Genomic DNA, 14781 nt, shown 5'->3' with positions numbered 1-14781 from the left:
AATATTGCAGATGGGTCAAATGTGTTTGTAATGGTTATTTATATTAAGCTATTACAGAGTGGGCCAGGAACACATTTATGGATTCTGGGGATGATGTGTACTGTAATTCTTTGATTGAGATAATGGACACTCTAGCCAAAAAAAAAAAAAGAAAATACGAACACAGAAGTACAAGACAAAGGCGAATGAGACTTCTCTTATATCTTAGCAACATTTAGATGGAAATCAAATTTAAATGCAGTCCACTCTGCTTTTGAAGAGGCTTTGGTTCAGCTCCCAAATCTCGATTGCTTGACGCAGACTCCTATGAGAATACTCAGAAGGTGTCTTCTTAAACAACAAACCTATTTTTAGTGGTGGAGCCGCTCTTAGTAGCTGTGTCTGCATGGGACTGATAACCAATCACTATCTTTGGAGGAAGTCCTAACCTTTCCTTGTATACCCTCCTATAGGAAGAAAAAGAAAAGTAGCCATTAATTTTTATTCAAACATACACCCCAAATCCAGCATTACTATTCTTTATTAAAAAAAAAAAAACTAGAGAGTGAAATAAGAAACTGCACATTTTCTTTTTAGCAAAATATACTCTTCCTTTTCACTACAATCTTGGTTAATCATTTAACCAATATTTGAGAATCTACTATGTACCAGGTACTGTGGTAATTATCAATAAATTAATAATAAACAAAGGAAGGACAGTCCTTGGGGTTATGGTATTTATAATTTAGACTATTTGATTATTTACAAATAATCACAAATACATATGGTAGAGCTGTATCACATGCAAAATTAATTTGTATAAAATCAATTACATGCACATATTTTAATTTTTTGATCTAAAATGCTTCAATTATATTTTACATACAAACTTTAGTATTTTACGTTACTGCAATTACATATTTACCTTATCTACTACTGACAAGAAAACACACTCAAAAATTAAACACTTTGAAGGCAATTTGTAATATTTTCAAATCATATGTGATTCTATTTTAAGGACAAATATGATGAGTATCAAGGAGGGTAAGTACAGGGGCTGCAATATCATTAACAAGAAGGATCTAATCTCCTGGAAATCAAAGAAATCTCTCCTTTTAAATTTATGAGGTCAAAAGTATAATGCTAAGAGAATGAAGCACATCTGAAGGCTGAGGAATAAAAATAAAGCTCAGTGGCTACAGCTAGCAAGAAAAGTGAATATGAGAGTTAAGGCTGACAAGGTAAAACTGGGCACAGATCACCATATACTCTGAGAACATCATAGGTCAGGCTAGAAATCTGGTATCTGAGAAGAGCAAATTTTAAAAATAAGCACCAAATGAAACAAAAATAAAGATATATATATTTTCATGGAGTGGAATCCTCCAGTATACCAGGAAAATTTATTCATACTGTACCCTCCAGAAGATTTCAGTACCTTCCCTAGAATAAGGTATTTAAAAATAATTTTATGATAACTAAAATTACAATTAATATCAAGTTGACATTAGGATACAATGTACCTTCAATTATACTTAATCACTAAAAATCCCAGAAAGCAAGAGCACTGAGCCATGCAGCTTAAATGGGCGGAAAAATATCCTTCCTTGAAAAACTGAAGTCAAATGTTTAAATAAAGATTTCAAAAACTGTTAACACTGACACAATTAAAAATCTTCCTGAGGAAAGAAATTCATATCTAATTTCTTTAATACATTTTCAAAATATGAGATCCTCACAATCAATAAGATTCAATGCCGACAAAAACATCAGGAATATGATGACAATCAATTATCAATTTTCTCTTATAGAAACCCTCTGGAAAATGAAACCTAGAAAATCCCCACACCTTTTAATCCAGAAAGGAATTATGTTCATAGAATTCATACTGTTGGAAAAATCAACATACAAAGGGGCAAATCAAACATATTGAGACTTATGACCTGTACTTAATTTCAATATAAAATTTAAAGTTCAATTTTACTAATTTAAATTTAGTAAAAATTAACACTGACTGACATTTGAGGGGGAAAAAAAGGATAGGCAATTTTTGCAAATAGTAATATTTGCCAAAAAGTTTTAAAATATATACATGTAGGTTTTAAGCAGGGACAAAACCAAGCTACTGTCACTTATATCTCAATGTAAATTTCATGTACGTGTACACATATGTGGCAAAATACACATATACCATTTGCCAATATTCACCAAGCGTATTGAGTATTATACATAAGCACTGTGGTTTTTAAAGTACATTAAGGAAAAGACACATTCTCGTTTGATAAATAAAATGTGACATGCTAAAACAGTGTTCCAGTGATTCTATACACCACTGATAGGAAAAAGAAATTTTACAGAAATGAAAAAGGATGAACCAGACATAGAATACCAATACAGCAGTTCAAGGTTATACAAGTGTTCATGAAAACAAGAAAAATAATGATCTACATAAACATTATTTTTTAAAAAGCAGTTCTGCTTTTAGTTATCTATTTTAAAAGTACACAAACAGCAAAACTTACCCTATATGTGTAACAGCTTCCCTGTTTTCACATTCAGTAGTCCATATTGCTATTTTATCACCTTTAGCTCTAACATTAACAACAGCTCCACATACATCATCACTGTAGTCATCAAAAGATTCTCCAATAAGGCACAGCAGCTTAAAAGAAAAAACTCAATTTCAAATTACATTCAACAGGTTATAAACAGCTTCTTTAAGTTGCAAAATGTCTCATATATTTATATACAAAGCTAAGAAAGTTTTTAAAATCTAGAGTTTTATATATATAGTTTTTTGTCCTGGCCTTTAAAAAACTGTTAATTTGATTCTTTAATACCAAAAACATTAACAGTTTTGCTAACTTTTTCAGTAAACTGGGAAACTGATGTCAGGGCACAAAAAAGGTGAATTATTTTACTAATATTCATTTGCTCTGCTGCTGCTACACTTGCCAGTAAACAAGTTTTAATGGAATAAATGAAAAAGCTGCTCATGGATGAAATGCCTCTTGTTCCTGTTGCTTTTCATGAACTTTCCCTAATTTTTTTAAAAAAATATGGTAAATACGTAACATAAAATTTACCATTTTAACCATTTTTAAGTGGATGGTTTAGTAACATTAAGTATATTCACACTGTACCACCATCCGTCTCCACAACTTTTGTCATCTTGCAAAACTGAAATGACTTAATAAAGAGTTCTAACATGGTATTTACTGATAATCTCTCCCAAAAGAAAATTAAGTTTTTCCTCAATAAAAGCCATTTACTGAAATATTTTTTATTGCTCAACTTAGTAAGCGCTAACCAGGAACTTCCCTGGTGGTCCAGTGGTTAAGACTCCATGCTTCCATGGCAGAGGGCTCAGGTTCGATCCTGGTCAGGGAACTAAGATTGTGCATGCCATGTGGCACGCTTAATATGCTAACTACAGACCAGACCAGTGTTCAGGATACAAAAAGACTATAATCCCTGATCTTAAAAACCTGGGGCTTAAAACCTTTCACTAGAGAAAACGTCTATTATCTCAATTTAATAAATGTCGTATGAAGCCTAAAGTTCCAAATTATATCACAACATATAAGCTGAATGATATCAAGCTACAATTTCACCATTTCCTTCACGGATCTAAAAAGTTGAGTGCACAGAGCAATACTCTAAGGACTGTAAAAACTTGTATCATACAAAATGTGAAAGTTACCACAATTCTGAATTTAATGAAATGACTAGGATGACCTTATTGTGGAAAGTCAGTCAACTGCCAATCACTTTCTGGATTTGTAATATGTAGCAGGGCATTTTACTCTACTAGTAAAAGTATACAAGATTCATTCACATGATAGAACAAAATTAACTCCTGGTCTAGATTTCTAGAGTGGGCATCCTTATCTTCTCTTTGAGTAACCAATGAAAAAGGAACAAAGTAAAAAAAAAGAAAAAGGAACAAAGTTTTCTACCACTTTAATGGCAGAAAGTGAAGAGGAAGAGCCTCTTGATGAAGGTGAAAGAGGACAGTGAAAAAGCTGGCTTAAAGCTCAACATTCAAAAAAATGAAAATAATGGCATCTGGTCCTATCACGTCATGGCAAACAGATGGGGAAAATGTGGGAAACAAGAGTCAGATTTCATTTTCTAGGGCTCCATAATCACTGTGGACGGTGACTGCAGCCACAAAAAGACACTTGCTCCTTGGAAGAACAGCTATGACAAACCTAGATAGCATATTAAAAAGCAGAGATATCACTTTGCTGACAAAGGTCCGTATAGTCAAAGCTATAGTTTTTCCAGTGGTCATGTATGGATGTTAGAGGTGGGCTATAAAGAAGGGTGAGCACCGAAGAATTGATGCTTCCCAACTGCAGTGCTGGAGAAGACTCTTGTGGTGCTGTAAAAGATTCTTGAGAGTCCCGTGGACAGCAAGGAGATCACACCAATCAATCCTAAAGGAAATCAACTCTGAATATTCATTGAAAGGACTGCTGCTGAGGCTCCAATACTTTGGATACATGATGCAAAAAGCTGACTCATTATAGAAGACCCTGATGATGGGAAAAATTAAGGGCAAGAGGAGAAGAGGGCAACAGAGGATGAAATGGTTGGATGGTGTCACTGACTCAATGGATAGGAGTTTGAACAAACTATGGGAGATAGTGAAGGACAGGGAAGCCTGGAGTGCTGCAGTTCATGGGGTTGCAGAGTCAGAAACAACTTAGCAACTGAATAACAACGACAACAAAGTTTTAGTATCAAAAACAGCTTTATAATTGTAAAACCTTACTGTCTCTAGCCAAAAACGATCGAGGTCACTTCGTCTCTGCTGCTTGTTCAGTGTAATTAGCCATCGTCCTCCTCGTTTGTTTTTCTCATCTTCCCACATAGGCTCAATACCATCCTACAAGGTTAGGGATACAACATTATGAGACAATATTGTTAGTTTAACTTAAGATAATGACTAAAAACAGTAAGCAACAACCGTGTTAATTGTTTACTTTATACTCATAAAACTGTTATTGAGGTAGTGGGAAAGCACACAAAACAAAGCTAGAGGCATGGGATTGCAAAAACAGAGCCTTGACTAGGGCACTCAAATCTTGGGTTTGACTTAATTTGGAGGTTCTGAAGTAACATACTTTGGAGGTTCTGAGTAACATACACCTTTGAGAAGCTATACACATTTCTATATCTGAAAAATACATATGAAAGTTACACCACTTCAGAAAGCTAATGACTGTCCCACCCACTAACAGCTGACAAAACTCGTAAGTATCTCAAGGACACACATACTCCTGACAAACTCTGCACTTCGGTCTGCTCAAGTATATAAAGAAATAGGAGTGGATAATCAAAGCTCTCCTCAAAATCAATCACAGTATGTGCCCATACAGCCAAATTCTCACTTAATTTCAATTATTTATACTAAAAGAAGCCAAAATATACTTATGCTAAAATATGGTAAAGCTAATATAATTATTCTCCAAGCATCATAACATTAACTATTTCTAAGTTCGTGGTAAGATTTTAATGAATACCTGAATGGTCCAGTCTTATAATAAATACATGAAGTCACCAATTAAGCATACCTTAAAAAGTGAGTAGTCACAGCCAGGCATTAAATTACTAGACAACTGGATATGGTTGTACAGACTAGGTAAAAGAAAAGAACAATTATAAACATAGAAAATGTAGTGCAGAGTTTAGGTGTTTATGTGTACATTCAGAGAATATGATAAAAATAAACAAGATAAAAAGCTCATTTACTTTTTTCCCCCTATGGAGTCAATTTCTGAAACAGACCAAACAGATCTTAATAACAGTCAGCTTTAAGAATCAACATCTGATGATTTTTAGAAAATATCTTCAGTGATTTTATCCTGACAATTTTGGTGTATTAGTTAACTTAATATATACACATTATTATAAGAAACTGAGAAGAGATGTACCAGATGGCTTTAAGTAAAGAATCCATGAGGCTAATAAGCCATTTTAAACACACAAAAAGACAAATCTAGAGAAAGTAAGACAAAACTCCCTGATCATCAGGATTGCATGACTAAACTAAGTCAACATTATTATTATTTGTGAAAGTACCCAAGAGTGGAAAAGATCAATAGTTCCCAAACACCACACACCATTACTAGTTTAAGTCAGCAAGCATAATAATCTTTGGGGGAGCTTTTAAAGACAGAACAGTTCCACATCCTACTTCTTAGAATTTTAATTCCTTAAATATAGGCTGGAACCACAGAATGTGTATTTCTAAACTATTTCCCAAATAGCAATGTAACAGATTAACATTTGGGATGAATTAGGTATTCCACTAGCCTGAAGGTAGAATGCTAGATTGGATCAGTTGATCTTGAAGTCTACCATAGCAAAATTGTTATAAAACTGGCAATAGAGTAAGAATGCCTTTCCTGTCTCCAGTATTTTATACAGAAGTGATGATCTTATACGACTAGCAGTAATACCACACGGAGGGTATTATTTCCCTTAGTAAGATTTTCTTACTGCTATTTTAACCCAGTCTGTGAGTATTTCATGTAGAGTTTTAAGAAAGAGTCAAGGATTCTTTGGATGACATCCCACAGTTTAACAACAAATCCAGTTTGAATGAGAGAACATTAAGACAGCATACAGCTTGTTGGGTTTTTCTATCTAATAGTAACTCTTTCCAAACTAGATTATCGCTGACAAGATTCCACTAGGCAAGAAGAGAGTCATGGATACTAACAGTAACTACAGAATTAGAACCACCATTTCTATACAATTAATGTCTAGTATGGAAGGGACATTCTTCAATGGCATTCAAAGTAGAAAAGACCAACGCTTCTTTCTGCTGCCTTCTTTCTCCTTAATCATGCTCTAAGGTCTCTTACTAAGTTTACAATTAGAATCTGTAATGGCACACTTAAATAGAATCCTAATGCTACAGACAAGACTAGATTAAAAAAAAGGAATCTCAATAGCTGTTTCGTTAAATCTGCCCCCCCAAACGTGAGAAACTAAGTGACAAAAATAGAAAGCGTAAGGGTTTATCCCTCAATTATGGCATAATAATCCACTAAGCAATAACACTGCTTACAACATACCTAAAAACTGTGGCGTCATGTTCTAATTAGAGGTCACTTAGATATATAATTATGTAAAACTGGTGACAGCCAAACAAACTTAGATAAATGCAAATCTTATTCAGTGGGAGAATGGCTCAGGACTCTTGCTCTCCCCTCCTCCACAGGATACTGGAGACTATTATGTTTCAGAAAACTCTTGAATAAATACAATTAGAGAAGAAAAACACTCAATGTTTTGATGAAGGGCAAAACAGAACCATAATTTAACTAGGCCTATGAATTACTGAGAGTTTCAAATGTAGTTCATTTAAAAAATTTTTTTTCACTAAATTAAATTTTGTTTTAAAAAAAAAAGCCCTTAAGTTCAATTAAAAGTGACCCAAGTGATCTCAACATAGTTTTCATTATCCTATGCTTTGTTTGTTTTCAGTGATTCAAATGCATACTAAATGCCTAGTTTAGTATGCATTTGAAGTATACATCATATGTATAAAATTTTAAATCATAATCTATTAATTTATAATTTTCTAACCACAATCTATCTGTGTGATACACCCAAGTATTAACATTAAAACATAGGAATCACATCACTGCTATGATCCAAAATACACCAACTGAACAAATTAGAATACTTAGATAACTGCTCGATAATTTACAGCTCTTAAACACGTTTTTAATAAGCTGTATCTTTCATGTTCTCCAACAGTTTCTCCCTATATATTTTTCAAGCAAATAAGACATAACTAAATAAACTGTTTTTAAAGAATCAATATTCCAAAATTTCTTGCAAAGAACTTTATAGCTCTAAATTAAATTATATTGCTAAATCTGAAACAAAATCTCAAAAATATTTCAAGTATTCTTAAGTTGACCACTAAGTGTAATAAAATTATCTATCATCACAGATACTGTCATTCTTTGACAAACTCTGATTTATGAGCAGTTGGCCTTTGAAATCTCAGAATCTTTATCACAGGAAATCCACAGTTTATACTAAAAAGAATCTGCAGAAATGCTAAGAAAAGCATTCTCTTCCTAAGAAAGCTCTGGAATAAAAATAGAGCAAATTTGCCTAGGTAACCAAGAAAGGGGACAAGGTCCTAAAAGTTGTCAGAAGTTCCAGTGACAATAAAGGATTCTCAATGAATGATATCTTAGGACAAGGAATAGAGAGTAGGCAGAGCTAAATGATGACAAGATGGAAGCTTTCTAAAACTGGTGAGAAATAATCACCAATTCTAACAGTTGTGAGAAGATGAACAAGCAAAAAAGTAAATATTAACTATTCCTTACCCTTCTTTTTGCGAATACAACTTAAAATAAAAAAGTACACAATAAAACAAACATCCTAAAATGGTTACTTACGCCCAAAAGTCTTCAACAGTATCAAACTTAGAGATCAATCGAAGGTTTGCTTGCCAAGTTTTGCTTTTATCATTTTTAAAAAACCAGAGTGCCCATCTAAAAACAGAAAGTCAGTGTCAACAGAAGTTTTACATCCTTGTTCAAAGCAGCAGTGAGTTTCACTTACTAATAAAAATGTTGTCTGAAGACAGTTTTCCAAGTAGACATATATTTTATAACTTTATGATCAATGCTTGATAATCTCAGACATAAAAAATAAGATGCATTTCAACACCTACTTGGTAATTTGTATTTGCCAACCCCTGATCAAGGAAAAAAATATTTTGAAAAAGCAAAGGCAGAAAAACTATTAAACACACAGTATCAAGTACTGTACCCTGGATTTCTAAAACTAATTCAGTCTTTCCTGAAAAAATTAAAAACAGAACTACCATTTGATCCAGCAATTCCACTTCTGGATATTATCTGAAAAAATGAAAATACTAACTTGAAAAAGATATATGAATCCCCATGATTAGTACAGCTTTACAAGAGCTTAAGATACAGAAGCAACTTAAATGTTCATCAAGGAGTGAAAAAAGAAAATATGTATGTATGTATGAATGTGTATATTCAATGGATTATTCAGTCATAAAAGAGAAGGATGGACCATAGGACTTTCTAACAAGTTAAATAAATCACACACTAGACAGGAAAAACAAATACTATATGATTTTGCTTATACATGGAATCTAAAAAAAGCATTAAAAAAGGAGAAAAACCCACCCCAAGCTCACTGATACAGTGAACAGACTTGTGGTTCCCAGAGGCAAAGGGGTGGGGAAATGCACGACCTTCAAGTGGTACAAACTTCCAGTTATAAAATAAATCATGGGGATGCAACGTACAACATAGTAACATAGTAAATATAGTTCGTAATACTGCACTGCAAATTTGAAAGTTGTGAAGAGACTAAATCTTACAAGTTCTCATTATAAAAGAAATTATAAATATGTATTGTGATAGATGTTGATTATGATCATTCCACAATACATACAAATACTGAATCACTGTGTTGTACATTTGAAATTGTTACACCTCAACTGAAAATAATAAAATTCCATTCCATCTTTTAAAAAAAAACTTGCAGGCAGCCATTAAACTCTTGAGAGTCCCTTGAACTGCAAGGAGATCCAACCAATCCATTCTGAAGGAGATCAGTCCTGGGATTTCTTTGGAAGGAATGATGCTAAAGCTGAAACTCCAGTACTTTGGCCACCTCATGAGAAGAGTTGACTCACTGGAAAAGACTCTGATGCTGGGAGGGATTGGGGGCAGGAGGAGAAGGGGACGACAGAGGATAAGATGGCTGGATGGCATCACTGACTCGATGGACGTGAGTCTGGGTGAACTCCGGGAGTTGGTGATGAACAGGGAGGCCTGGCGTGCTGCGATTCATGGGGTCACAAAGAGTTGGACATGACTGAGAGACTGATCTGATCTGATCTGATTAAAGGTTTATTCTAAGAAAATGACTGGATGACTAAGCAAAAATATTTGTCCAATAATGTTCTTAAATTTGGAAAACTGGAAACATCTTAAGTGCCTATCAACAGTTCTTAGAATGTGGTTTACAAGTCCCCGTAGGCATCTTAAAACCCTTTCAGGAACACTGATGAGTAAAAACTATTTCATAAAAATCCTAAGATATTTTATTTTTCACTGTGTTGACATTTTCACTGATGATGCAAAAACAACAGTAAACCTAGCAGTGATGCACATAACAAGAATCATACAGTGGCACCCATGTCAACCATTTGTCACTGCTCTGTATTATCACCAACTCTCAGAAGAATAACTGTCAGTTTCGGTTAAGAATGCCACTAATGAAACAGTAATAAAATACTTGTTTTATTAAATTTCAATCTGTGCACGTTTTTCCTGTACAAAAAATACTTCTGCATACCAAATACAATGCTTAGACAATTGAGTTGTGAGGAGAACTAGTCGCTTTTTCAAAGAACTCCACTTTTACTTGGAAGAATCGGCTGATCAATTATGGTTACTTCTTGAAAAATGAACAGAGTGAGCATGTTGCTAAAATTTAAGCTTTCAGGAGAAAAATCAGAATTTTGGCAAGCCTGCAGGTATCACTGAGCACGACAATTAAACAAAACTTGGGTACATTTCTGAGGCATTTAGTAATGATAATGTTATTGTTTTGATATCATATAATGAAAAATGCCAATATTTAGATCTACAAACTCACTGAACCAGTATTTTCTAAATGACCAGTGGTATGCATGAGTGAAGAAGGATATATTCCAAATGCAAGACAGATGAATGGATTTTAAAGTAACAGAGTAGAAAAAAGTTATTGGATGTGGTTTCAGATTCTACATTGCAACTAACCTGCAAGAAACCTAGTATCAAAGGAAGGAGATATTCATAATTATAAAAGGCCATTAAAATTTCTCCTTTTCCAACTATGTATATTTGAGGTCATATTTTATCCTTATACTTCCTCTGAAACAACGTATCTCCAAAGACTTGAAAATGCAGAACCAGCTATGAAAACCTAGCTGATTTCTATTAAGCCAGGCACTAAAAAATATTTACAAAAATGCTGTTCTTCCCACTATGTATTTTTTATTTTGAATAAATGTTTCCATAAAAATCATTTACATTAACATGCAATGGGTTAAGTACATATGTAATTTTATATTTTTTGAGATTTATTTTATTTTCTAATATAGCAAATGAAAATAGATGAAAATCTACATAACCTGTAAAACACTGTGGAATCCTCAATAATTTTTAAGAATGTGAAGGGGTCATGAGCCCAAATGCAAGAAGACTTCTAGGCTGCTATTAAATGTGTTAATTGTGTGGGTTAAAAAAAAAAAAGGATAACTGTGTGGGTAAAATTCTCTTAAGACTGACATGAAACCCAGAAACCATGGAGCAAAGTTGGTATTTGATTATATAAAAATAAAAAACCTTTAAAATAACACAACTCTTTAGACAATGTTAAAAGACAAATGATTTGGAAGTGTATTTCAACTTAATCCCCCCTTGGATGGGTTAGCATCCCTAATGTACAATGCTTGGAAATAAACTTGAAAAGATAACCAAAAAGAAAATAACAGACAATAAGAACTGAACAGACTTCTCACAGGTCAAAACACAAATAAGCAACTGTCTAGAACAAAACTGTTTGAAACTTCAATAGAAGAAATGCACATTTAAAACAATAAGACATTGTTTTCACAAGTTAAGCTAGAACCAATCTGACAAGCAATTAAATTTAAAAGATTGATGGTACCAGTTGGCAAGGATGTAGAAATCAGTAAGTCTAAGCAGACAAAGGAGGATAATTTGGCAGTGTCTACAAAGGTAGATAATGGGCAGTCTTAAGCCTAAGAACTCGGAAATTTTACCATATAGATATACTGTATTAAAAAAAAAAGTATATATATATATGTACATTGAAAGGGTTTGGAAAAATACAAACCAAATTTTTAATACTGACTATTTTGGGGAGTGGAGCAAAACAAAATGGGGAAGAAGATATCAGAGAAAAACAGAAAACTTAAAACTTTGTGCCTGGCGTGCTGCGATTCATGGGGTCGCAAGGAGTCGGACACGACTGAGCGACTGAACTGAACTGAACTGAAAACTTCGTATACTTTGTGCCTCAATGATTTAATCATTCTTATAATACTATAGCGGTTTTTTAAAAAGAAAACATAATTCCTTACAAAATTATTTACAAAAAGTAAATAATGAAGAAATTACCAAAATCAGAACCAAAAATGTCTTAGAACAGTTTCTGATATTATTTTACACAAAAAATAAGAAATTAAAGAGAAATTAAAATCCTCACAGACTTCATTTTAGGATTTAATCAGTTTGTTCACTGATAAGGGCACCTTTCAGGAATCTCAGATTTCATCTTAAGCTATGATGGATATATGCCTTGATCTCCCACAGTAACAGCGACATGAAGAACTGTGTTCACAGACAGAAGACAGTGAGCTTTTTATACAATACCACTGAAAAGATGGGGGAAAATACTTTAAAGGTTTTAGTATTGCTGCTAGGATGAACTATATAAAACTGCCACTAATCAATTGTCCAACTTGGTATTACTTTGGCACAATCTTTCCTGAGGAAGAATTTTTTCCTTTTATCAACTATTTGACCTTTGGTATTTCACACACTGGCTGACAATCCACAGTATCTAGAGAACTGATTTGTTCCTCCCTGGAGGGTATGCTGAATCACCCACCTCCTATGAAAAAACTACTAAAGCATATTTGGACTATTACTTCAGGAGGTCTACAATGATAATGAAGGGAAAAAAAAGTACATAAAGGGACAACACATTTTTCAGATAAATGAAACCTAATTATAGACTTGTAGGGTCTGGGAGAAGGGCAATGAAAGGAATTAAAGATCCCCAAAATTAATTTATCCAATTTACTTTCCTCCAGATTCTTACAATGTTTCTGAGTGTTCCCACCATCAGCTCTCAGTGAATTAAAGTTAAGTTTTATCAGATAAACCAGAAAGATAATTAAGTAAAAGCACAAACATACTGGGAAGTGGTAGGGTGGAGGTAGGAAAAACCATATACTGAAGTACTAACTACTACATTGCAACTATGAAAACTTAACTCATCCTAAACTCTCTTTTCCTCTTCTAAACTTCTCTTAGAATACAAACCAACCAATATCCAGACTCCACATACCCTAGGCTCTTTCTCCTTCACAGACCATCTGAACTTTCTCCTTCAAATTGTCTATTCCTGCTCTATACATTTGTATATTTCTATTCACTCTGCAAACTACACCAATCTTTTTCTATCATCTACTCTACTAAACTTTCTCCAGTGTTAGCAAGGACTTATTGTTCAATCCAATGAATATTTGACCTTTTTGGGGCATATATGCTGTACCTTGTCCTTAAACCATTTTCTTGGTTTCCATGACCAACACTCTGTCCTAGTTTGTATAGTATATATTTCTATACACTTCCATAGGCATTTTTTAAAAAATTTTATTGAAGTACAGTTGATTTACAATGTTATGGTAATTTCTGCTGTACAGCAAAGTAACTTAGCTATACATATGTATATATATTTTCGTATTCTTCTCCATTATGGTTTATTATAGGATATTAACTACATAGTTCTCTGGGCTATACAGTAGGACCTTGTTGTTTATCCACTCTCTATATATAATAATTTGCATCTGTTAACTCCAAACTACCAGTCCATCCCTGCCCAACCCCCTCTCTCTTTGTACCACGTCTGTTTTCTTCATAGCCATTCTTACCCAAAAAAATCCCCATGTGCTAATATTCCTAGCCTCTGTTGTGAGTCAAATTCACTTAAGAGAACTCATTTACTATTATGGTTTCAACTACCATTCAAAGTTCTACTTTCTGAGCTCAAAATTCACATATAAAACTGCTTGCCAGACGTGGGTAATCCAAGTGAAAATGGAATCCTCAACCTAACATACCTAAAACTAGTCTTATCTAACCTTCCCCTCTAAACCTGTCCCATTCACCATTTACCTTGTTGCCCAAGTCAAAAAGTCTATGTGTCAGAAAGCTTACCTGTTCTGTAAAGGGTGTTTAATATAGTGTTCTGGGTTAGCAACCTCCTGATTAGATTCTGTTTTCTCTTCTTCTGTAGGCGGGGGATTCGGAGTAGGGGTGGTTTCCTAGTGGAAAATAATTAAACATTATAAACTTCTTAACATGCAAAAATAACATTAGGAAATTTATTTGTACATTTTTATTGAAATAGTTAATTTACAATGTTGTGAAAACTTAATCTCTATGACAGCAATACTCTAAATAAATCTGAACCAATACTGTCCATAACATTTTTTTAAAGAATGAATTATAGGAGAAGCATTTGATAAAGTAGACCACTAGCCAGACTCTGAGAAAAGCACCAGACTCTTCTAGCATCTCTTCATTAAGAGCAAAACGTTTCTCAAATTTAAAATATATATTGTTATCTTCCACTTACACATTTAACATAAGATTGTTAGACACCATGCAAAATAGGAAAATGAAGTATCTTTCTTTTAACATCCCATTAAAGTGCTGTGGTGGCAGGGCTGGTTAGTGGGGAGGGCCGGTTCAACTAAAGTTTGGAGAGCATAATTAACTTTATTACATGACACACAAAAAATCTTTATAAAATGAGTAAGGCAATACTACACAGATCCTTGCCTTCATGTCACACTGTTATGATATATGGTAACTTAAAGTTGAGCAACTTTTGTCATTTTCAAATGACCCTAAGGAAAAAAGCTGGATACCAGCTTGAAGTGAAATCTTCTTAATCGGGAAAGGTGTACATCAA

General features: G+C 33.7%; 1 protein-coding gene across 1 annotated transcript; it reads right to left on the bottom strand.

Moving 5' to 3' along the window:
- Positions 1-223: 223 nt before the first annotated feature.
- On the bottom strand, positions 224-14129 carry EIF4E (eukaryotic translation initiation factor 4E; the record flags this gene model as incomplete). Its single annotated transcript, NM_001319800.1, is given in 6 exon segments — positions 224-446; positions 2502-2641; positions 4760-4873; positions 5562-5625; positions 8418-8513; positions 14022-14129. Coding segments are annotated over 6 exon segments (637 nt in total), but the record flags the coding sequence as incomplete, so codon positions are not given.
- Between the last annotated feature and the right edge of the window lie 652 nt (positions 14130-14781).

The sequence above is a fragment of the Bubalus bubalis genome, chromosome 7 (assembly GCF_019923935.1).
Source record: "Bubalus bubalis isolate 160015118507 breed Murrah chromosome 7, NDDB_SH_1, whole genome shotgun sequence".
Classification (NCBI taxonomy): domain Eukaryota; kingdom Metazoa; phylum Chordata; class Mammalia; order Artiodactyla; family Bovidae; genus Bubalus; species Bubalus bubalis.
This window is presented reverse-complemented; position numbering and strand designations above follow the sequence as displayed.